The sequence below is a fragment of the Rattus norvegicus genome, chromosome 1 (assembly GCF_036323735.1).
Source record: "Rattus norvegicus strain BN/NHsdMcwi chromosome 1, GRCr8, whole genome shotgun sequence".
Taxonomy (NCBI): Eukaryota; Metazoa; Chordata; class Mammalia; order Rodentia; family Muridae; genus Rattus; species Rattus norvegicus.
This window is the reverse complement of record NC_086019.1, coordinates 71,818,297-71,841,088: the sequence shown is the minus strand read 5'-3', so window position 1 is coordinate 71,841,088 and position 22,792 is coordinate 71,818,297. Positions and strand designations below refer to the sequence as shown.

Sequence of the window (22,792 nt, the reverse complement as noted above, 5' to 3'; positions counted from 1 at the left end):
TCAAGAAGTGTTACAGAGCAATGGTGATAAAAACTGCATGGCATTGGTACAGAGACAGACAGATAGACCAATGGAATAAAATTGAAGACCCAGAAATGAACCCACACACCTATGGTCACTTGATTTTTGACAAAGGAGCCAAAACCATCCAATGGAAAAAAGATAGCATTTTCAGCAAATGGTGCTGGTTCAACTGGAGGGCAACATGTAGAAGAATGCAGATTGATCCGTTCTTATCACCCTGTACAAACTTAAGTACAAGTGGATCGAGGACCTCCACATCAAACGAGATACACTCAAACTAATAGAAGAAAAAGTGGGGAAGCATCTGGAACACATGGGCACGGGAGAATATTTCCTGAACAAAACACCAATGGCTTATGCTCTAAGATAAAGAATTGACAAATGGGATTTCATAAAACTGCAAAGCTTCTGTAAGGCAAAGGGCACTGTGGTTAGGACAAAATGACAACCACCCAATTGGGAAAAGATCTTTACCAATCCTACAGCAGACAGAGTGCTTATATCCAAAATACACAAAGAACTCAAGAACTGAGACCACAGGGAGACAAATAATCCTATTAAATAATGGAGTTTAGAGCTAAACAAAAAATTCACAGCTGAGGAATGCTGAATTGCTGAGAAACACCTAAATAAATGTTTAACATCTTTAGTCATAAGGGAAATGCAAATCAAAACAACCCTGAGATTTCACCTCCCACCACTGAGTAAGATCAAAAAAATCAGGTAACAGCAAATGCTGTTGAGGATGTGGAGAAAGAGGAACACTCGTCCATTGTTGGTGGCATTGCAGAGTGGTACAACCATTCTGGGAATCAGTCTGGAGGTTCCTCAGAAAATTGGACATTGACCTACCTGAGGACCCAGCTATACATCTCTTGGACATATACCCAATAGATGCCCCAACATATAAAAAAGACATGTGCTCCACTATGTTCATTGCAGCCTTATTTATAATAGCCAGAAGCTGAAAAGAACACAGATGCACTTCAACAGAGGAATGGATACAGAAAATGTGGTACATGAACACAATGGAATATTACTCAGTTATCAAAAACAATGACTTTATGAAATTCATAGGGAAATGGATGGAACTGGAAAATATCATCCTGAGTGAGGTAACCCAATCACAGAAAAACACACATTGTACGCACACATTGATAAGTGACTATTAGCTGAAATGGTTGAATTACCCTAGATGCACAGAACACATGAAACTCAAGTCAGATGATCAAAATGTGAATACTTCACTCTTTCTTTAAAACGGGATCAATAATACCCTTGGCAGGGAATAGGGAGGCAAAGTTTAAAACAGAGGCTGAAGAAACCCTCAGTCAGAGCCTGCCTCACATGTGGCCCCTACATATACAGCCACCCAATTAGACAAGTTGGATGAAGCAAAGAAGTGCAGGCCGACAGGAACTGGATGTAGATCTTTCCTGAGATACAGAGCCAGAATACAGCAGATACATAGGCGAATGCCAGCAGCAAACCAATGAATTGAGAACAGGATCGCCCTTGAAGGAATCAAAGAAAGGACTGGAAGAGTCTGAAGGGGCTTGAGATCCCATATGAACAATGCCAAGCAACCAGAGCTTTCAGGGACTAAGCCACTACCAAAAGACTATACATGGACTGACCCTGGGCTCCAACCTCATAGGTAGCAATGAATAGCCTAGTAAGTGCACCAGTGGAAGGGGAAGCCCTTGGTCCTGCCAAGATTGAACCCCCAGTGAACGTGGTTTTTGGGGGGAGGGCGTAATGGGGGGAACATGGGGGAGGGTTTGGGGGGATGTTGGCCCAGAAACCAGGAAAGGGAATAACAAACGAAATGTAAATAAGAAATACTCAAGTTAATAAAGAAAAAAAAAGAAATAATTTTTCCTCGTTTCGCAACTGCAGATTTTTGCCTGTCAGTAAAAGAAGTTGGCTTAAATTACCTTATTGCCTCACAATTTATTAGTTTATAGGTAATTTCTTGTTTTCTCTACCTGTACTATGTAATATTTCTTGTGAAGGTATTCAAAACATGCTTTTATTTCATAGTCATTCTTTAGAAGAAAAATAAAACATAATATTTTACTGCCTGAAAATTTTTCCGGACTAAGTGATGGGAGAAAGAATAAAGTAGTTGGAACATTGTTCTTTTTCACTATCAACTATGTATATGTATGTATATGTGGAAAGATGTGTTAGAATATTTTATAACTTCGTACCTTCCATTTTATATGTATGTATGTGAATACACACACACATAAACATATGTGTGTGTTCATGTGTATAAGGTGTGTTTAAGAGAATGTTGGAACTTTCTTCTATTCATCATGCATGCACACACACACACACACACATATCTGGGTGTGTTTTGGAGTTGATCCTTCCACCAATTTTATATATATATATATATACATATATATATATATGTGTGTGTGTGTGTGTGTGTGTATATATATATGTGTATATATATATGTGTGTATATATATATATATGTGTGTGTGTGTGTGTCTGTGTGTGTATTATGTGAGAATTATTTGGAGCCTCTCTGTTAGAAATTTGTTCCTTTCACCCACAAGAATGTGTACATGTATGGTGTGCATCTGTGCATATATGTATATATGTGCATATGCAAAATGCTTGAAGCCTGCGTGTTGGAAATGTGTTCTATCCACCAGTTAGCATGTGCATACATGTACATGTGTATCTGTGTGTATTTGCATCTGTATGTATGTGCATCTATGTATATGTGTACATATATGTTCATGTGAAATACTTAGAACTTGCTTGTAGGACCTTGACTCAGCCATCAAATTAGCAAATACATAAGTGTGTGTGTCTGTATGTCTGTGTGTGCACTAATGTGCAGGTTTATGTGTGTGTGCATTTATTTGTGAATGTTTGATTTTTTCCTCCCCTTTCTCTTCTCTAACCTCTAATGTCTTAACCAGTAGACCCTTTGAGTTTCTGGACCAACCTATGTCAACTGCTCTCAGTACTGACTCTCACCAGCTGCCTACCTCCAGTAACACTGTGGTGCCAAAATTGATCTTATTCAGAGAGTCATCTGAAATCCTTATACAGAAGAGATAACATCAACAAGTTGTGCTTTCCCTGACAATTTCACAAGCATGTCTTTGATGATATAATTAAACTTAGAGTTCTTTCGTAAAGTCTGAAAATAAATCCAGTCATTGCTACCCATATCGGTTCTTTCCTCTATAGGTTCAGGTAAATCTGTCACATTAGAAGAACATTGAAAAGCAGACTCCCAGTACAAACTTTTTTGTAACATTCTTCTTTTAATTGTGTGTGTGTATGTATGTATGTATGTATGTATGTATGTATGTATGTATGTATGTGTGTGTGTGTGTGTATGTATGTATGTATGTATGTATGTATGTATGTCATTATGTGCACAAATAGCTTCAGGTAAATATAGAGCCCAGCAGAGAGCATCTGGCTCTTTTTAGCTATTGTTAAAGCTCTTTTGTAAGAGCAGTGGTAGGTTCTGTGTATTGATTCAGTTCCTCTACAAGAGCAAGACATGAATATATATCTGCAGAGATATCATTCGTCTTTGGAAATACTATAGCAATCTGTTTGTAAAAATATTCCTTTCTCCCCTATTCCCCTAAAAGGACTTCTCTAACTCTTAGAATGTATCAGGATTCTATTATTTCCTTCTGTGAAAAATGAACTTTGTTTTAGAACAATGAGAAAGATTTTTAGGAGACAATGGGAATGTGAGTAAACATGGAATTGCGAGGCAATATCATTAGAGGAAATAAAGTCATACCAAAACCAGATAGGTATGACAATATAATCTAACATTTGGTGGTTATGAACCAGCTATATATTTTTCTGAATTTATGAAATGTGGGCATGGGAAGATGATTTCATTCTGATCATAACAAGAGAATTTTGGTCTTGTCTAAACAATACTGTGTAACATTTGGGAACAAAGATGCATCCCAACATCCCTGCACTGGAGGCCAGAGTGGAGAAGATCTCCACAGCCACCATGATCTTGCCTTTGGTGCTATGGTAAACAGGGATGAAAGTGACCCAGACACTGCAGAACACCAGCATGCTGAATGTTATGGATTTGGCTTCATTAAAGGCACCAGGAAGGTTTCTGGAAAAGAAAGCCAGAGTAAAGCTCCCAGAGGCCAGGGTACCCAAGTATCCCAGAACACAGTAAAAGGTAGTGACTGAACCCTTATGGCAAGCAATAATGATGTGTCCATGCTCAGATTTTGCATCAATATCAATAGAAGGAGGAGAAGCTCCCAGCCAGACTGCACATAGAATAACTTGGAAGAGAGTAAAAGTGGGAATGATGTAGTTAGGTACCCGTGAAACAAGAAAGTACTTCATCATTCTTTGTGACGCTGTGACTTTGAATGCCAGAATGACAGTAATTGTTTTGGCCAACACAGTGGAAACAGAAACAGTAAATACAACTCCAAATGTGATTTGTTGCAGGATACAGATGGCTGAGTTTGGATGACCAATGAAGAGCAAGGGACAGAGGAAACAAAAGATGAGTGAGATAAGCAAGATGTAGGTGAGAGTGCGGTTATTGGCCTTAACAATGGGAGTATTGTGGTGCTTTACAATGACTCCAAGAAGTACAATTGTGAATACAGAGAAGCCCAAGGAGATTAAGGAAAGTGCCATCCCCAGTGGTTCTTCATAGCTGAGAAATACAACAGCTTTAGGAATGCAGCGATTCTGCTCTATGTTAGCATATTGGTCGTCTGGACATCGGGCACACACATCCACATCTAATGGAGAAGTGAAGGTATTGTTAGTGCAGATTCAACAATTTTACTTGAAGGATATTTCACTGAAGCATATAGAAGTGTTATGTAAGTCTGGTTGCTGAGCATGCATTCAAAGTCACTGCTACATGAAATAATTGATTCTATTTTATAATGATTATTGTTGTGGATATTAAAGCAACAGATATTTTCAACTATTTAACTACATTGATTTTTTCATTTGTCATGGGTGTGTATATTTATGAGTGTGCTAATGTGGAAAAGTAACAGAAGGTATCATGAACTTGAGAATGATTGGGTTTATATAGGGGAGGCATGAAGGTGAGAGTGAGTCCTGATATTTTTAAAAATATAATATTGATATTTGTTACTGCAAAAATGATTGTAAAAATCATTCCAAGTTTTGTCTTCTTATGACTGTAGTAATATAACATTCCTAGACCTTTTAGTAAAAAGCAGTAAACTGATTATGGGAGGTAAAATACTCTATAATTCCCACCATTGCATATGTAGAAAATCTGTTTGCATTGCAGTGAGACATTGAACGATTGCATTAAGGGATGATGTACTTCCTAGAAGTCTTTTACATGGAGCAACATATTTGTGGAAGGTCATTATTATTTTATTTGTTTAAGAACTTAGACCCTTAGCTTGGTTGTGCCAGAATATATTACTCTTGGAGACGTCTTGAGTTCGGTTCACTCTGCTAAGATCACTTGTCTCTAAACAGCCTTGTTGAATTACTTATGTGTATGTTTAGTGTAGAACCGTCTGAATGTTACAAAGCAACAGGTAGGAGATGGTTACCCCCACTATTTGATGTATTCTGGAGATAGACCTACAACATCATACTTAGTGAGAAAGGATTTAAATGCTAAGCCATCTTACTAGAATTAAATATCCTTTTGGGATGTCCCATCAATTATATAGGTTAGTACCAAAAACAACAGAAAAATTATATGCCTGTCATTTGTATTTAGTTCATCCTGATCAAATATTTACTTGACTAAAGTGGGATATTCTAGTGTCAGTGCCATTTGCAATCTGTGTCTAATTCCATGCAGGACAAAACAATTTTTATGTATTTAATTGTGGCAAATTTTAACTGGCACTATGTATAAGAGTAATTAATAAGGACTCCTCATTTTTTCACCTCATGTGTCAAGAGTGATCCTTTGTTTTCTAAGTTTTAAATAATGTTGAACTTTTGAAAAATGTGTTTATTATGCAAAATATCTTCTAAGGGAAGGAATACACACTTGAATATCTGTCCTTTTCATTCTTCTTACATAGGATTTGGATTTGTTTACCTATACTTACATGCCTTATTTTCTTTTCCATGTGCTTCTGCACATACAAAGTATGCATAGACTTATACAAGGGCACATACATAGAAGCAAAATAAATAAAGGCTCTAAGGCTTCATGATCTACATACATTTTGAGAAAGCATTAGGTACTAGAAAATATCTTGTCTAGACTATACTGGCACTGAAGATTTCTTATCAAAACTATTTATTTGAGAATGTGCCATCATTTATTACATATTTTTCTTAGTAAGGACATTTTAAATTATTGCATTCCTATGATGACAAAATTTGGAAAGAACCTTATTTCATTTTTAACTTCCATTTTATACTCCTTCAGCATTCTAATATGGGAGCAAGATGGTAATCCATTTGAAGAACTTACTCCAGCAGGAAATACTCACTTGTCTCATTAGAAATTTCATTTTCTGGGCAGGGTTTGCAATGAAAACAGCATGTTGCCATTCCATCCTTCCAAGATTTTCTAAACCCAGGACCACAATCAGCACTGCATGCAGAAGTCGGCATCTAATGAATAGTAAACACATGCTGCTAAAAGAAGTTTTACTTACCTCTTGAATAATTACATTATATTAGAATGTGATATTAATAAACTAATTTTATATACACCCAACTAAGTTACCAGGTTTTATCTATTGCATTGTATGATTGCAGACATGAGTATATGAAAATAAATGGAGGAAAAGTTGGAGTGTTTACCAACTCCTTGAAATTCAGAAATGAAAATCTGCTAACATCCTGTGTCAAAACTGTACAGAGGTTGAAAGATGGTTACTCTAGTTAATTCTTGTCACATGAACACAAAATACAGTATAATGGCAGGAGAATTCCAACTGAGGAATTATCTCTGTCAGACAAGCCTGTCATCATATATGTAAGACATATTTTAAATTGGTAATTGGTGTAGGAATGCCCAGCCCATTGTGAGTAGTGTTGGTTGTAGCCAGTGATACATTAGAAAACCTGCAAAATAAGCCAGTAAGCAGATCTCCTTGAGTGACTATGTTTCAGTCCCATTTCCAGATCCCCTTTTTTCCATTGAGTGTAACCCTTGAGCCTATCAACCATTTCCTCCACAGGTTTCTTATAGTTACAGTTTAATAGCAGCAACATAGTAGCAAATTAGGAGTAAATGACATACAAGACAGGGGAAATAAGGCCTTAAGCATACAAGATAACCACAATAACCCCAACAACATCAGAACAGAAAACCTTCACAAGTTAAGTGAAATCAGAAAAACAGCAGCATAGGACCAGCAGTATTTCAATTTTGGTTAGCAGGTGCAGAGTTTCTCTATGGTAAGCATGAAGATGGAGTATTTCCTGAGCTGAAAAGGCTTTACAGACCCTACAAATAGTGTGAAAACCTAAGGAAGAGTTAGGTTGCTTAAAGTTAATACTAGTTAACTTAAATTTAACTTAAATGAGATTTAAATTAAACGTTAATTTAAAGTTAATGCAAGTTAAGTATTCTTAAATTAAGAAAATCTTGATTTTACAATGAATCTCAAGATGGGTATCTATATGCTGCATTGAAATTTTGCTGATAACTATGTGCTGAATTTGCATCCTTTGGTTTGTTTGTTTCACATTGCCATTACAAAATCTATTATTCACAGATTCATCTCATGTTCTATAGAAATATGATTAACCACAACTTTTCCTTTATTTTTTTTTCGATTTTGTTTTTGTTGGAAAAAAAAGGGTCTCCCTTTGTAGTATTAGTAAATCTCAACTTCCTTTAAATACCAGGGCACAAGATTTTCCTTTTTTCACTGTATTTATTTTTTATTATTCATTTTCAAACTAAGCTTTTAAAGACTGTTTTTGGGATGAGCCAAGAGTATGCATTTTCTTGCTCATATTCTCCTCATATCATTTAACTCATTGTATGAATTTCAACCTGGGTTTGAGTAGGGTCAATGCAAAAGTCTTACTGGACAAAATTGCAGAGAGATTCTCCTTACTCATAATTCTGAAAATGTAAATTAAAGACATGTACCACTACAAAGTTTGGTCTCATTTCTGATTTTAATGGAAATTATAGGATTCTCCTGTCCATGTACTCTAATTTCATCAATAGGTTTATAGTTTTGATAGAGAAAACTTTATAGTAACATGTGTCTTCCTAGGTTGCAGATTTTGTGTGTTCTTTTCTAAATACTGAAGTGATGCTAAATTGCATTAAGAGCATTTTCTGCAAGTAGTTTTGTATAAAATATAGTTCCATTCTTTAGTTTATTTGTGTGATGTATTATAAGTAATGATGAACCATACTTATATTCATGGAATGAAGTCATTTGGGAACAAGGACTAATTTTTTTTTTGCGTTGTCGATGTCTATTTTTAGATGTTTTTTCCATAATTATTTCAGGCCCGACTATAGTGATCAACAAGGTAGTAGTCTGATTATGCTACTTCTGTTCTACTTTATTATGTTGTCCACTGCCCATTTTTACAGATGTACTCTATTAATGCATATAAGTGAGGTATTTTTGCCCCTAAGGGTGGTCATAAAGAGATGTCTACTTTTTTGTTTTTAATCATTTTATTTATTCATACATCAAATATTATGCCCCTTCCCTGTTTCACTTTTATGAACCCTGCTGCCCATCAGGCTCCCCTTTCTACCTAAGAGAGTACTCCACCATCTACTCTTCCACTACCACTTCAAGCCTCTATCATCTCCCTTCTTTGAGGGATCAAGTAGACACAGGATGAAGAGATTAAAATGTTAAATTTTAATAAACCAATCGTTCCACCAGTGTCCATATCAAAATTAGTATCTTGTGCTATTATCTTTAGCCATGGTGCTTTTTAGGTTGTTACTACTACTAAGGTCTATTGACAGACCCATAGTCCTCTGGCACCCTTAAGTCTTTGCTGATATGTCTGATTTCTGTTCTTATCAATGTCTCTACAAATATATGTGCTTGCTGATACCAACATGTGCATGTATAGGCCTGAGGTCCTACAGCTAATGCTATGCTATGGTGCATGGGATCTGCTGTCACCTGGATCCACACTGATCTGAATGACTTTCCCTGCCACAGAGGCAAGAGAGATGTCAGAACCCATGCTGCTCCTGATGACTATGTCTGGTCCAGGGTCCTAATGCATCAGTCGCTCTGTTGGCTTCTGTGGCACATATTATTGCTGAAGACTTGGGAATTTTCATGTTCTGGACTGTAGCATGAAACCACGTGTTATATATGGGCTCTGCTGACTCTGAGGGTCTTGTCTGTGTCTCTGGCCCTGCTGCATTTAGGAACCAGGGTTTTGTCTCTGCTAATACTATAAACCATATAGCACCCCATTTTCTTTGTTCCTGATGCTTTAAAAATGATAGCAACTACTTTGCAGATATGTGTATGATTGTAAATTCATGGATGTGAAGGAGATTTAGGAAAGGTTTATACAACAACTCCTACTGCTATCATCACTTTCCTCACCATCCAAGAAAGAGGAGCAGCTTAAAGGTGAAGGAAGAAAAGAACTCTTAAAATATATAATAAAGAATCTGATGTTAGCTATCCACAATTTAGGGCTTCTGGAGGGACTTTGAGAGGAAACAGTTAAATTCTATTTTTTAGGGCAGGAACCGAGAGAATTGCAATGCTGCAATGAGTACATAAATAACAGAAGGTGGACTTTTTCATTTTAATTTTTTGGAAGGGTGCTGTCATGGAGAGGCAGACATGGAAGAACTAGGAACTGTTTCTGATCAGGCTGTATTATGTTTCCAAAGAATCAATAAAATAGTACATTAAAAATAAACCAAACTCATTGTCTGTATTATTTGATTAAAGAAGATAACCAATAGCATTCAATTAGTACTAAAATTATTTGGTAATTATTTTTCAGTTTTTATTTTAATGTGTGATACATTTTTAGTTGCTGTTGTTCTGCCAGGTGTTTGAATGTTGTTTATGTGTTATTTTGACTTCTTGATTTCATCTTACTCTTATACATGATGCAGTTCTTTAAAAGTCCTTCATATTGCTCATTTATCAGTTATGACTTATTGTAATTGTGTTCATCCTGAAGGTTTATTTGTTTCCTTTTACTATAAGAAATAATCTCACTGTATATAGTAACTGGATTGGCAATTATATCTCTTAATTTGTGAAAGACATAATTACTTTTCTCCTCTTTTAAGAATGTCCATGCTGTGCTAAAATTCCCGAAGTTTAAGAAAGCTTAGAAAAAGTAGCACAAAGAAAAACCATTGTAATCCCCTGAGAAGGGGAAATAGAATATATATATAGGGCTGAATATGGTTGTACACTGAAAGGAGTGTGGTGAGGATGAGAACAGAATGGAATAATAGGGAGAGAGTAAAGTACAGGATATTTGGAAATACTCCTAGTTATGGGGAAGCATGTTTGAATTAAATTAGGAAGTTAGTGCAATGGAAACTCCCAGAAATCTATGAAGGTGTCTTTAGCTAAGTCTCCTAGCAAAAGGGGATATGGAGCCTCTAATGTCCATCTCCACAAACTTGGCAAGTTTTTCAGGATAGGGATTGAGAAAGTATGCTATCTACAAAATCTTGATCTACATTTTATTATGCCTAAAGATTTGTGGGAGTAAAGATGGAGCAAAAAAAGAACTCTTAAAATATGTGATAAAGAATCTGGTGTTAGCTATCCACAATTGAGGGCTTCTGGAGGGACTTTGAGAGGAAACAAGTTCTTTATTTCAGGGCAGGAACTGAGAGGATAATGGGATATATAATCAATAAGTTGCCTAGCTTGAGACCATATGATAAAGGTTTCCCCGCATGCTGGGAATAATATTCAGTTATACTTGGTGGCAAGAGCCTAACAAATCCATGATGAGTTCACTCATGAACTGAAGGAAGCAGGTGTGGAGATCCACACCCAAACAACAGGTGGAGCTTTGGGAATTCTGAACAAGAGGGAAAAGAAGGAATGTAGAAACAAGTCAGGTCAAGAAAACCACAAGAAAACCTACATAGTAAACCAAGCTTTGGCCATAAAGGCTCACAGAAACTGAACCAACTACCCTGAATAATGTAGGGGACTGTCTTGGGCAGTCTAAATATTTTTAGCCACTGTGCAGCTTAGTCTTTATGTGGCACTGATAACAGCAATACCAGGGTCCGTATCTTATTCTGTTGCATTTCTTTGGTGTATTTTACCCCTACTGGGCTGTTTTCTCTTATCATAATAAGACAACACAAATCTGTTTCTAGATGTTTTGCAACACGATATGCCTAAACATGTTGATACCTGGGGTATGGGGGGGGGCTCCTCTTTTCTGAAGATGGAAGGAGTAGTGGATTGCACAGAAAGGAAAGATAAGAGAAGGAATAGGAGTAGAGGATGGTGTGTAAATGGTTATCATTATGGAAATTAAAAGGATGAATAAAAGAATTAACTATATTTAAAAATGATTGAAGCTGGTATAACCTGCTGTTATCCTGTGTGAAACTTTCTGCGAAAGAGGGTTCTCTACTAAGGCTTTCATATCTGCTCCTTGTTCCACAATATATTTTAAGAAAAATTTGTCAAGGACTATTTAATTTCAAAAGCTGAATATTTGCTATTTAAAAGTTGCTATTTATATGCTTCTACTAGGCAGATATATACAGTTACCACATTATTGTAGATATGTACTGCCATATTATAATGAATACACTATTGATACCTAGAGGGTGTTCTTCATTGTCTTGTTACAATCGGTTTTTAATTTTATTTTAATCATATTTTCTTGTTTCATTTTTCCTTGTTCTATTTTTGTCATAGTTTGAATTTTCTAATTCTTATGGCTTTTTCTTCATGTCTTGCCATCCAGTCCTCAACTTGGAGCATGCCTTTCTTGTAGCTAATCATTAAGATATTTGTTTGGTTTATTTTGTTTTATATATATATATATATATATATATATATATATATATATATAATTCTTTCATTATTTTATAATATACAGGAATGCCTTTATCATTTTGGCACTCACTGTTTCATTGTACTAAAGTTTTCACACTTTCATTGAATTCTACTACAGATGTTATTGCCCTCTTTGATTTTTTATACGATACTTATAATCATTCTTTGACTCATTGTTTAGTTTATCTTGAACATACGTCCGCTTAAATCTACGATTCTAATTTTTGGAATAGTTCCTTGATGTCTTCATATTTTTTATTTATTAGATTCCACATTGGGATCATAATATATATATGAGTAGAACATTGTTTGCATTTTTAAAATCTATATTCTTCCAGTGAATGTGGTTATAAGGCTCATGTGTGGACACATATGAGGTTTCAATGCTATCCTCTAAATGGATACTTAGTTTTGTAACTTCACTATCAGCTCTTACATTCTTTTCTCTAAGAATGGCATTGTTAATCATATTGAGGTAGAATAGTAACTTTAAATGTCATACTATCAGAGCAACAAGACGTAGTTCTTCATTGAAGCAGGGCAGTTTGAATATGATACATTAAAGCTAATCACATCATAATTCATAACTATGCCAAACCTAGTGTATATATATATATATATATAATTTTTAAATTTCGTCAAAAGCAAATTTTTATTACTACCAATTTCTCCACATTTAGTGAAGTTAACTATGCAGAGATTTCTTTGTTTGAATGATGTTTGCAAGAATGAATGGGACCAGACAAGTGTACTTTAGCAAGCATTATCTTTAAAATTCATAGTTAAGGCCTGCACAAATTCCCAAGAACAATTGTTACTCATGAAGAGAACCCATGGTAGATTTCCAGTATCTACTGAGTGGCCTGAAGCTCTTGCAAATTCACGGAGATTTAAATAACTCATTGGCTACCTATATCTACTGCACATGCAGGAGTTGTACAGATATACAAGCAGACACACTCTAATACTAACATAAAAAAGAAATTAAAAAACAAGGTTTAGTTCATATAAAATATAAATTTATCATAAACAGTTAACGTATGATTTTCTAGGGGTGTTGGAAGTTTAGGACTAGTTGTTAAGCAGGCCTAAAAATAACACAATAAAAATCAGTAACTTAGTTATGATGAATTTATTCTGTCCTTACAAAAACCAGAGTCTTTAAACAACCTTTTAAATCGTTTATCATAAGGTTAGAAGTCCATCTGTAGTAGTACTAATGAGACTAATAGAATATTGCTCACAATACTGGAAATAATATACTGTTTCTAAAACAGTTAAGTTAATATTAAATGCATGAAACAAGTTTTGATATGATACAAATCTATTATATGCATTTTAGAAATCCTCAATGAATTACTAAAATGTCACCTAAAACATAAAAAATTAAACATATTATAAGATGCTAAAAATCAGTCTCTCATATGATACTTGGTTCCATTTTGTCAGTTTCAAGGATAGTTGTACGCACACACTTGACAGTATAATTTAAGTTAGTATAATTTTGCTGAACTCACCTGTGCACTTCCTTTTGCCCACTCTAACACATCTTCAGATAAATGTAGCTGTTGACCATTTGGAAAATATGGACTAAACATTCCTATTTTAACTTTAATTCCAAGACCCTGTGGAAAATTCCAAATGTAAAAAATGTCATACTCTTCCTTCTGTTTGTGTCTTTGGTTCATATTCACTCTGTCCCCAACAGGATTAGTGAAGGAGGTCTTCCTTAGAAAGGAACACAGCTGAAAGACAAGCAACATACTATAGATTATACTTTATTTATTAAATTAAGAAAATATATACTTATTTCATTTTAAAGGCAACTTTATTGACAATAGGCAGATGAACATTTTCAGTGAAAATAAAGTGATTTAAAAAATTATAATGCTCCTGTAATTTTAATTTTCTAAAATGAGATTGTAAATCAAGCAAAAGAATATATGGAGACAGCAAATATGTATTTGCAATATGAAACATACACACACGAAACTGAGAGACTTACATCCATATAGAGATACACATGTAGCAGAACCACACACTTATATACAAAAATATACATATATATTTCCAAACTCATATGAAATATAGATACAAAAAGAGAAAGATTATGGATCTAAACATCAAACAGACACAAATACACCCAAAACCCATACTCAGCTACACACACACACACACACAAACAAATACAGAGAAACAGATGTACCAAGAAATATTCATAGGCAGACATAGACATATATTGACACCCATACGGAGTGACACTGACACCTTGATAAATTTATGAACTAATACAAAGTTGAGAGGTAAAGCAAAAATAGAGGTAAAATTGAAAACACATGCAAAAACAAACAAAATGCACAGACACATGGAGACACATGCATTGATACATAGGAATATATATATTTTGACAAAATCCACCATATAGAAAAATATGGAAATAGGCAAATTTATGGCAACAGCCATAGACACACAGATGGAGAAAAATTGTGTAAATATAGGCATAAATAGAGATATACATACAGACACATACAGAAACACAAAAACATGCAGTAAGAAATATATATTCATACACGTGACCACATTTGAATATAATGAACTGAATTTTAGCACTATTTTCTGTGTAAGTACTCTCAAAGCACCAAGTGATTTCACTAGCCTAGATTGTGAACAGAATGAGTTGTGATCTCTGGTTAAGTCATCCCCTTTAGTTTTAAGAATGTATTTGAGAATTAATGAACAAGGACTCATCTTTGAGTGGACTCATGTAGATGGACTTAACATGTTTTCAGTATTAGGAAAAGTATGATGATATTAAGGTTATCTGTAAAAAAATCACAGGCCTATATTGACACATTATACCTTTGATTCCATTTCCTTAATAGTAGAATTTTATGCCAATATCAAATTTACTGGCTCAGTAAAAATTCTTTGTATTTTCAAAATATTTTCTAGCACACATGGTTTGGGCATTTTACAGTATCATAAACTATGGAACGGATAAGATGAAACATCATCAAACAGTAGAAACAGTACCTTCTTGCAGCTATAATTGTGTTCTCTGCCATTGTCCTTAGGCAGATTATCAAATATTTGAAAAGTCATCTCATGGAGTGCATGGGCAAAAGAATACACAGCATTGTATATGTCATAACTCCCTCCAGTAAAGGCCATGTCAAAAGTATGTACCATTAGCCATTCCAATGAGTGATTGGATGAGCAGTTCTTCAGTGTCTTACACTTAGATGCTGATACTTCACAGTTAAAATACATCCATTCCAACTTTACCAGATGTTCATCTGAGTATTTGGCAGGGTTCAATGTCTGGACAAAATTTTTAAAACCAGAAATCTCACCATGGTGTTGTCCAAAAGCATAAGTCCCATACAAGTTATCAAATGTGTGATCTTTCTTACTAAGAGTGGCAGCCCACCATGAGTTGGTGACCCATATTTTCTCTATACCTAGAGATTCCCACATTCTAAAGCTCACAGCTAAAGTACTGTCTGTGTCACCATAAAGGATAACAACATTTGTGGATGATGTCATGATTTGGTTGTAATACATTTCAGCTCTTGACATGTATAAATGCATATTGACTGGAATCATGTTGACAAAGGCAAAACAGACTGTACCTTTTTCCATCTCTCTTCTCAAATAGGATAGAAATTGGATGCCTTGATCATTGTTTGAGATGGCCAACCCTACCCAGTTCCAACCGAAATGAATTATGAAGGAGACCAGAGCAAGGGCTAGAGATTTATCATCAGAAGCCATCTGATATAGATAGGGAAATTTTTCGTTATCACTCAAGACAGGATGAAAAGGCCCATAAGTCACCTGAAGGAACTAGAACATAGGAAGCAACATGAGGTATAATAAATTCTTAGAACTTTTAAACACATTTTTCTGCAATGTTCTAGAAATCTCAACTATCTATTATTCCTTCCCACATCTTTATTTCATATAAGGAAATGTGAAAGCCCTGACATGTCTCTGAATATTACCCTTGATCTACATACATTGGCCCAAGCCTAGTAAGGTCATGCTGGCACCAACAGATATATGGCTGCAAGATTCAATTCCCACCCTTCCCCCAATTTGCACATGCATGCGCACACACACACACACACACACACACACACATACACATACACATACACATACAAACACACACTACTTACCTGCTGAGATATGAAGTTGTTTAGGATGGTATGAAGTTTAAGAGTTGTTGTCCAATTTAGTCCTGTAAGTGCCATTGGACACTTGGTGAATTCTTTACAGATATAATTAGGCAGAATATTATGATTTTTTAAACTAGATTGAATAACACTGTTTAATTGAGATTCCCAATCACAAACATCTCTTGTGAATTCAAATATTAGAGACATATTTGGCAAAAGATCAGGGTTCCCGTTGATTTCATATATTGCAAAAGCCAAAGCCAGAGCATACTTGTGGTTTTCATTATGCATTCTGTAAAAGGATACAGTGTTTATAATTGACAGATACGTACAGATACCATTTGCAGTTAATACACGTACAATTCTGCAGTGGATTGTATTATTCCCACCTGTAAAGATTGAAATGATCTGTGTAATGTAGTTGAGAAGACAAAATAAGCTGGAAGTGCACAAAATTTGAAATGTTCATGAAAGGTCATCCCTCCTAAATGAGAAATCATCACTATCAGTATTAAAATCAATTTCAAAGAATGAAAACATATCCCTTAGAGTTTGTACATTCCTTTGTTTTTCTAAAGAGAGAGTAAAGAACTGAACTTTGGAAGATCTTAAAGTCAGTGAATTTTTATAGAAAAAAACATGAAATTCACAGTGAACATACTTCTTAGTTAAATTTTTATGCAGCATCAGTACATAAACAGGTACCACATGAAGAAAATTGAAGAAAGTAACTGAATATCTATATGAAAGCTCTGCACAGATAACTGTCTCAAACATTAGGGGCCCTAGCACATGCACTAGAAACTACTGTCTGATGGGAGGACCATAAACAGTCTCTATGGAACTTTGCCTAAACACATTGAAATAAAATGCCATTGTCTATTGTGATATTGACATTGTTGAGGAGAGAGATTTATGTGCTAGGTAAAGTTCCATATTTGTTTATTGTTCAGCTTTCATCCTTGTAATTGTGAAGCTGATAGAAAAAAATACACTCTGTATAAATTTAAAGAGGTAATATAGCATTAGTTCTCTGATAGAATTTGAAGTTCTTTCTTTTTTGCAGGTTTAAAGCACAGTACAAAAAGACTGAAAGTTTTGTTTTGCTCTTCATCCTCAGTACTTTTTGGAAATATTCATGATGACTTTCACATGGAAGACAAAAAAGCACTTACTGTATATTGAAAATGTCACTGTAATACTCTTTCTCCACAGGCCAGTGTACTGATTGAAGAAAGAAGGTGCACCCTGTTCCCGGGTTTCCATCCTTGTCTTCATTCTGCTTCATTCTCCAAAAGCATCTGGGATGAATAAAATCAACCATTAAAAGTGGAATATTCAGGAGCAAGAAAAGGAAAATCATGGTGAACATAATTTTCTTGCTCCGATTCTGAGAAATATGGATTGTGAAATGCCACACAGATTAACAAATCAAACAGGTACAAAAATATCCTCATGTACTCCTATCACTGTGGCCAAGGAAGGTATTACATATGTATACATATTTTCCTTTTTTAGAGATGTTTCCTCACTCCTGGAGGAGAGTCATTGACACTCTCTCCTGAGAAGCTGCATCTGATGTCCACTTTGCATGTGATAAACTTGTTTGATAAATATAGATGAGGATGGTATAGCTAAGAGAATGATATCACATATGTTTGTGGAAATTAAAGTCCCTGGAAAGATTCCACTTTTTGAAATTTGGTCCCAAGACTGCCTCAAAATCTGTTTATGTAAGCACATTAAATAATGTTAATGGACTTTTTTTAGTTGATCTACCAAGAGATATGCATTATAGCTTCAGGAAGGACTCACAAAGTCTGAGGTCATTGTTACACACTGGCCACTGTGTCACAAATCCCCAGAGAGGGAAAAGTAGACTCATGGTTATTTGATATTCACTGAAAATGCAGTAAAAACACTGTTACAGCATTGACAAGTACATAATATGTAAATAAAATCTGTACTTACATTGACTTGAGAATTAAAATTAATGACAAATCTAGAAATACACTTAATCCTGCTATATCATAAACTAGCTGGGTCATCATAGACTCACAATTTACTTACATATATTTTTACTTTTATTAAATTCATTATTTATCATATTTAAAAATACATTTAGTATATTCTCTTGTATAGTTAGAATTTTATTTTCTTCTACTTTGTAGCATGAAGATTGATATGAATATTTTTAAAATTTAAATATTTTATTTATTTATCTTCCAGTCATTAAGCCCCTCTCAATCCTTTTGCATTTTAAATACTTAACAAGATACAAATTGAATTCAAATTCTGTATGTTTGTTTCAAATACTACATATGACCTAGCAATCATATTCCCAAAAAATATCAATGTTAAATTTAGCTAAATATTTTTTGAGTTCTAAAACATGATCTTCAAATCTTATCTTCAGTTCTTAAAGATTAATAGCTTGTTTAGACGCATTTCTTCTAGGTTATAATTCATTTTCTATATATCTTTGCTAATTTTATATTGCAGTAGTTGCTGTCAAGAATTCTTATAGTTATTATCTTAGAAACAAATAATGCTTTCCAGTTTGCACCTGTGTCAGGACCAGAGCCTTTCCACCCAGCCCAGCTGGAGCTCAATACCCTAGGTGTTTTGACATACCCAGGATCATAGGATCACAGGATAAAAGGAGGTACAAGTCCAGTCAGAGGCAGGGAGGCTCTTTATCACTAGAGACAACCATATGACATAAAGCAAGCACAACATAAGAAACAGAAACTAATACTACTTGGCAACATCAGAAGCCAGTTCTTCTACCACAGAAAATCATGGATACAACAATACACCTGTAAAGCAAGAATAAAGATCTAAATTCTCATTTCATGAAGATGATAGAAGACTTTAGAAGGACATAAAGAACTCCCTTAAAGGAATACAGTACAATACATGTAAACAAGTAGAAGCCCTAAAAGAGAAAACAAATAAATATCATAAAGACATTCGGGAAAGCATAATCAAACAAGTAAAGGTATTGAACAAAACCATCCAGGATCTAAAAATGGAAATAGAAACATTAGAAAAACACAAAGGGAGACATGCTGGAGATTGAAAACATAGAAAAGAGAGCAAAAGTCACAGATACAGGAATCACCAATAGAATAGAAGAGATAGAAGAAAAATTCTCAAGTATAGAAGATACCATAGAATACAGCAAAACAACAGTCAATGAAAATACAAAGAGCAAAAAGTTCCAAACATTCAAGAAATCAGGACACCACAAAAAGACCAAACACAAGAATAATTAATAAAGTTCACAGAAGAGAGTGAAATTTCCCAATTCAAAGGGTCAACAACTACCTTTAACTAAATTATAGAAGAAAATTTCCCTAATGAAAAGAAAGAAATGCCCATGAATATACAAATGCCTACAGAACACCAAACAGACAGGGCCAGAAAAGAAAAACCTACCGTGGCATTATAATTAAACCATCAAATGTACAGAACAAAGAATATTGAAAGTGGTAAGGGAACAGGGTCAAGCAACATATAAAGTCATAAGTATCAGAATTTCACCCGACTTTTCAACAGAGCCTCTAAAAGACAGACAATCCTGGGCAAAATCATACAGATGCTAAAAGATTGAAAATGCCAGCCCAAGCTATCATACCCAGAAAAACTCTCAATCACCATAAATGTTGAAACCAAGGTATTCCAAGAGAGACCAAATTTGAGCAATAACTTTCCACTATCCAGCCTTATAGAAGATAATAGAAGGAAAAGGCCAACACAAGGAAGGAAATTATACCCTAGAAAAAACAAGAAATTAAACTTTTCACAACAAACCCAAAAGAAGAGAATCACACAAGCATAATTCTACCTGTAACAAAAAATAACAAGAAGCAGCAGTCGTTGGCCCTTAATATCTCTTGCATCAATGGACTTAATTCCCCAATACAAGACAGAGAATAATGGACTGGATATATAAACGGTATCCAGCATTTTGCTGCATACAGGTAATACACATCAGTAACAAAGACGGATACTACCCCAAAATAAAAGACTGGAAAAAAATTCCAAGCAAGTTGTCTCAAGGAACAAGCTAAAGAAGCCATTCTAATGTCCAATAAAATAGATATCCCACCAAAAGTTATCCAAAAAGGTCAAAATGGACACTACAAATGCATCAAAGTAAAAAAAAATCCACCATGATGAACTCTCAATTCTGAACATCTATGTTCCAAATGCAACGGCACCCACATTTGTAAAAGAAACATTACTGAAGCTCAAAGCACACATTGAACAAACCTCACACACTAATAGTAGGAAATGTCAACATCCCACTCTCACCAATGGACAGATCATGGATGAAGAACTACACAGAGACAGAGTGAAACTAAAAGAAGTTATGGAACAAATGGATTTAATAGGTATCTCCAGAACATTTTACACCCTAAAACAAAAGTATATACTTTCTTCTTCTTCCTCTTCTTCTTTTTCTTCTTCTTTTTCTTCTTCTTCTTCTTCTTCTTCCTCTTCTTCTTCTTCTTCTCCTCCTCTCCCTCCTCCTCCCCCTCCCCCTCCCCCTCCCCCTCCCCCTCCCCCTCCTCCTCCTCTTCCTCCTCCTCCTCCTCCTCCTCCTCCCCCTCCCCCTCCCCCTCCCCCTCCCCCTCCTTCTCCTTCTCCTTCTCCTTCTCCTTCTCCTTCTCCTTCTCCTTCTCCTTCTCCTTCTCCTTCTCCTTCTCCTTCTCCTTCTCCTTCTCCTTCTCCTTCTTCTTCTTCTTCTTCTTCTTCTTCTTCTTCTTCTTCTTCTTCTTTTTCGGACCTGGGGACCGAACCCAAGGCCTTGAACTTGCTAGGCAAGCGCTCTACCACTAAGCTAAATCCCCAACACCTATACTCTTTTCTTAGGACCTCAAGGTACCTTCTTAAAAATTTACCATATAATCAGACGCAAAGTAAAAACCAACAGATGCATGTATATTGAATTACTTCCATGTATCCAATGGGACCACAAAGGACTACAGCTGGTCTTCAATAAGACTAAAAATAGCAGAAAGTCCACATAAACATCTACCAACAACTACTACTCAACGATAACATGGTTAGGGAAGAAATAAAAATGTAATTAAGATTTTTTTTCTAGAATTTGATGAAAATAAAGGCACAATGTATGGAAACTTATGGGACACAATGAAAGCAGAGTTAAGAGGAAAACTCATATCCCTGAGTGTCTCCATTAAGAAACTGGAGAGATTATATACTAATAGCTTGACAGCACACCTGCAAAGTCTAGAAGAAAAGAAACAAATGCACCTAATAGGAGTAGAAGGCAAGAAATAATCAATTTAATAATCACTGATTAAATCAAGAGCTGAAATCAACCAAGTTGAAACAAAAAGTACTGTACAAAGTATCAACAAAACCAAGAGCTGGTTCTTTGAGGAAATCATCAAGGTAGATAAACATTAGGCAGATTAAACAGATGGCACAGAGACAATGTGAAACAAAATCAGGAATGAAAAGGGAGTGATAATAATAGGAACATAAGAAATTAAAAGAGATGACCAGATCCTATTACAAAAGTCTGTATTCAACAAAACTGGAACATCGAGAAGAAATGAGTGATTTTCTAGGCAACTACCAGTAAATAACGTTAAATTAGGATGTGATTAACCATCTAAACAGTCACATAACCCCTACGGAAATAGAAGCAATCATTAGAAGTCTCTAAACCAAAAACAAACAAACAAACAAAGAAACACACAAATCCACCTCAGGGCCAGATGATTTTAGTGCAGAATTCTATAAGACATCAAAGAAGACCTAATACCAATACTTTACAATATATCCCACAAAATAGAGGAAATATAACCTAATTCTTTATATGAAGCCACAGTTACACTGATACATGAACCACATAAAGATCCAACAAAGAAAGAGAAACTGATACAAATTTCCCTTATGAATATTGATGCAAAAATATTCAATAAAATTCTAGTTAAAAGAATCCAAGATCACACCTAAAAGATCATTCACCGCGATCAAAAAGACTTCATCCCAGTGATGCAGGGATGGTTCAATATAAGAAAATTGATCAATGTAATCCACCATATGAATCAGTTCAAAGAAAAAACACATAATAATTTCATTAGATTGTGAAAAACATTTGACAAAATTCAACACCCCTTCATGTTAAAAGTCTTGAAAAGGTCAGGAATTACAGGCCAATACTTAAACATCATAAAAGCAATATACACCAAACCAGTAGCCAACGTCCACTTAAGTGAAAGAACCAAGGCAGGGCTGCCACTATTTCCCTATCTATTCAGTATAATACTTGAAGTTCTAGCCAGAGCAATTAAACAGAAAAAGAGACCAATGGGTTATAGGAAGTCAACATATCACGATTTGCAAAGGATATGGTAGGATACATAATCAACCCCAAACATTTCATGATAGAGCTCCCACTGCTGATAAACACCAAAAATGGGCTCAGTTGACAGTGTTTAATGCTGTTTCATTTAGATTAGTACAGTTAAGTCAAACCAACATGAGTACTTCCAGTGGTTCACTCTATAATGTCTTCACATAACTAGA

General features: G+C 35.1%; 1 protein-coding gene across 2 annotated transcripts; it reads right to left on the bottom strand.

Moving 5' to 3' along the window:
* Window positions 1-3,885: 3,885 nt before the first annotated feature.
* Vom2r19l1 (vomeronasal 2 receptor 19 like 1) lies at window positions 3,886-17,615 on the bottom strand. Of its 2 annotated transcripts, XM_017590548.2 has the most exons (7): window positions 17,398-17,594; window positions 16,223-16,514; window positions 15,075-15,887; window positions 13,559-13,786; window positions 6,513-6,636; window positions 4,719-4,733; window positions 3,886-4,640 (listed from the first exon to the last, which is right to left on the bottom strand). In XM_017590548.2, the coding sequence occupies exons 1-7, from the start codon at window positions 17,592-17,594 to the stop codon at window positions 3,886-3,888; spliced, it is 2,424 nt and encodes an 807-aa protein (XP_017446037.1). The 2 variants fall into 2 exon arrangements, with proteins under 2 accessions (XP_017446037.1, XP_003748781.2); XM_003748733.4 differs by having other exon boundaries at window positions 3,886-4,805; window positions 17,398-17,615.
* Window positions 17,616-22,792: the final 5,177 nt, after the last annotated feature.

Coding starts and splice junctions, on each gene's coding strand:
- Vom2r19l1 (XM_003748733.4), bottom strand. CDS start 17,594: ATGTTCACCATGATTTTCCTTTTCTTGCTCCTGAATATTCCACTTTTA. Junction 15,888..16,222: donor ACAACTTCATATCTCAGCAG/GTAAGTAGTGTG, acceptor CCTATGTTCTAG/TTCCTTCAGGTGACTTATGG. Junction 4,806..6,512: donor TGAAATTTCTAATGAGACAA/GTGAGTATTTCC, acceptor CTTCTCCATTAG/ATGTGGATGTGTGTGCCCGA.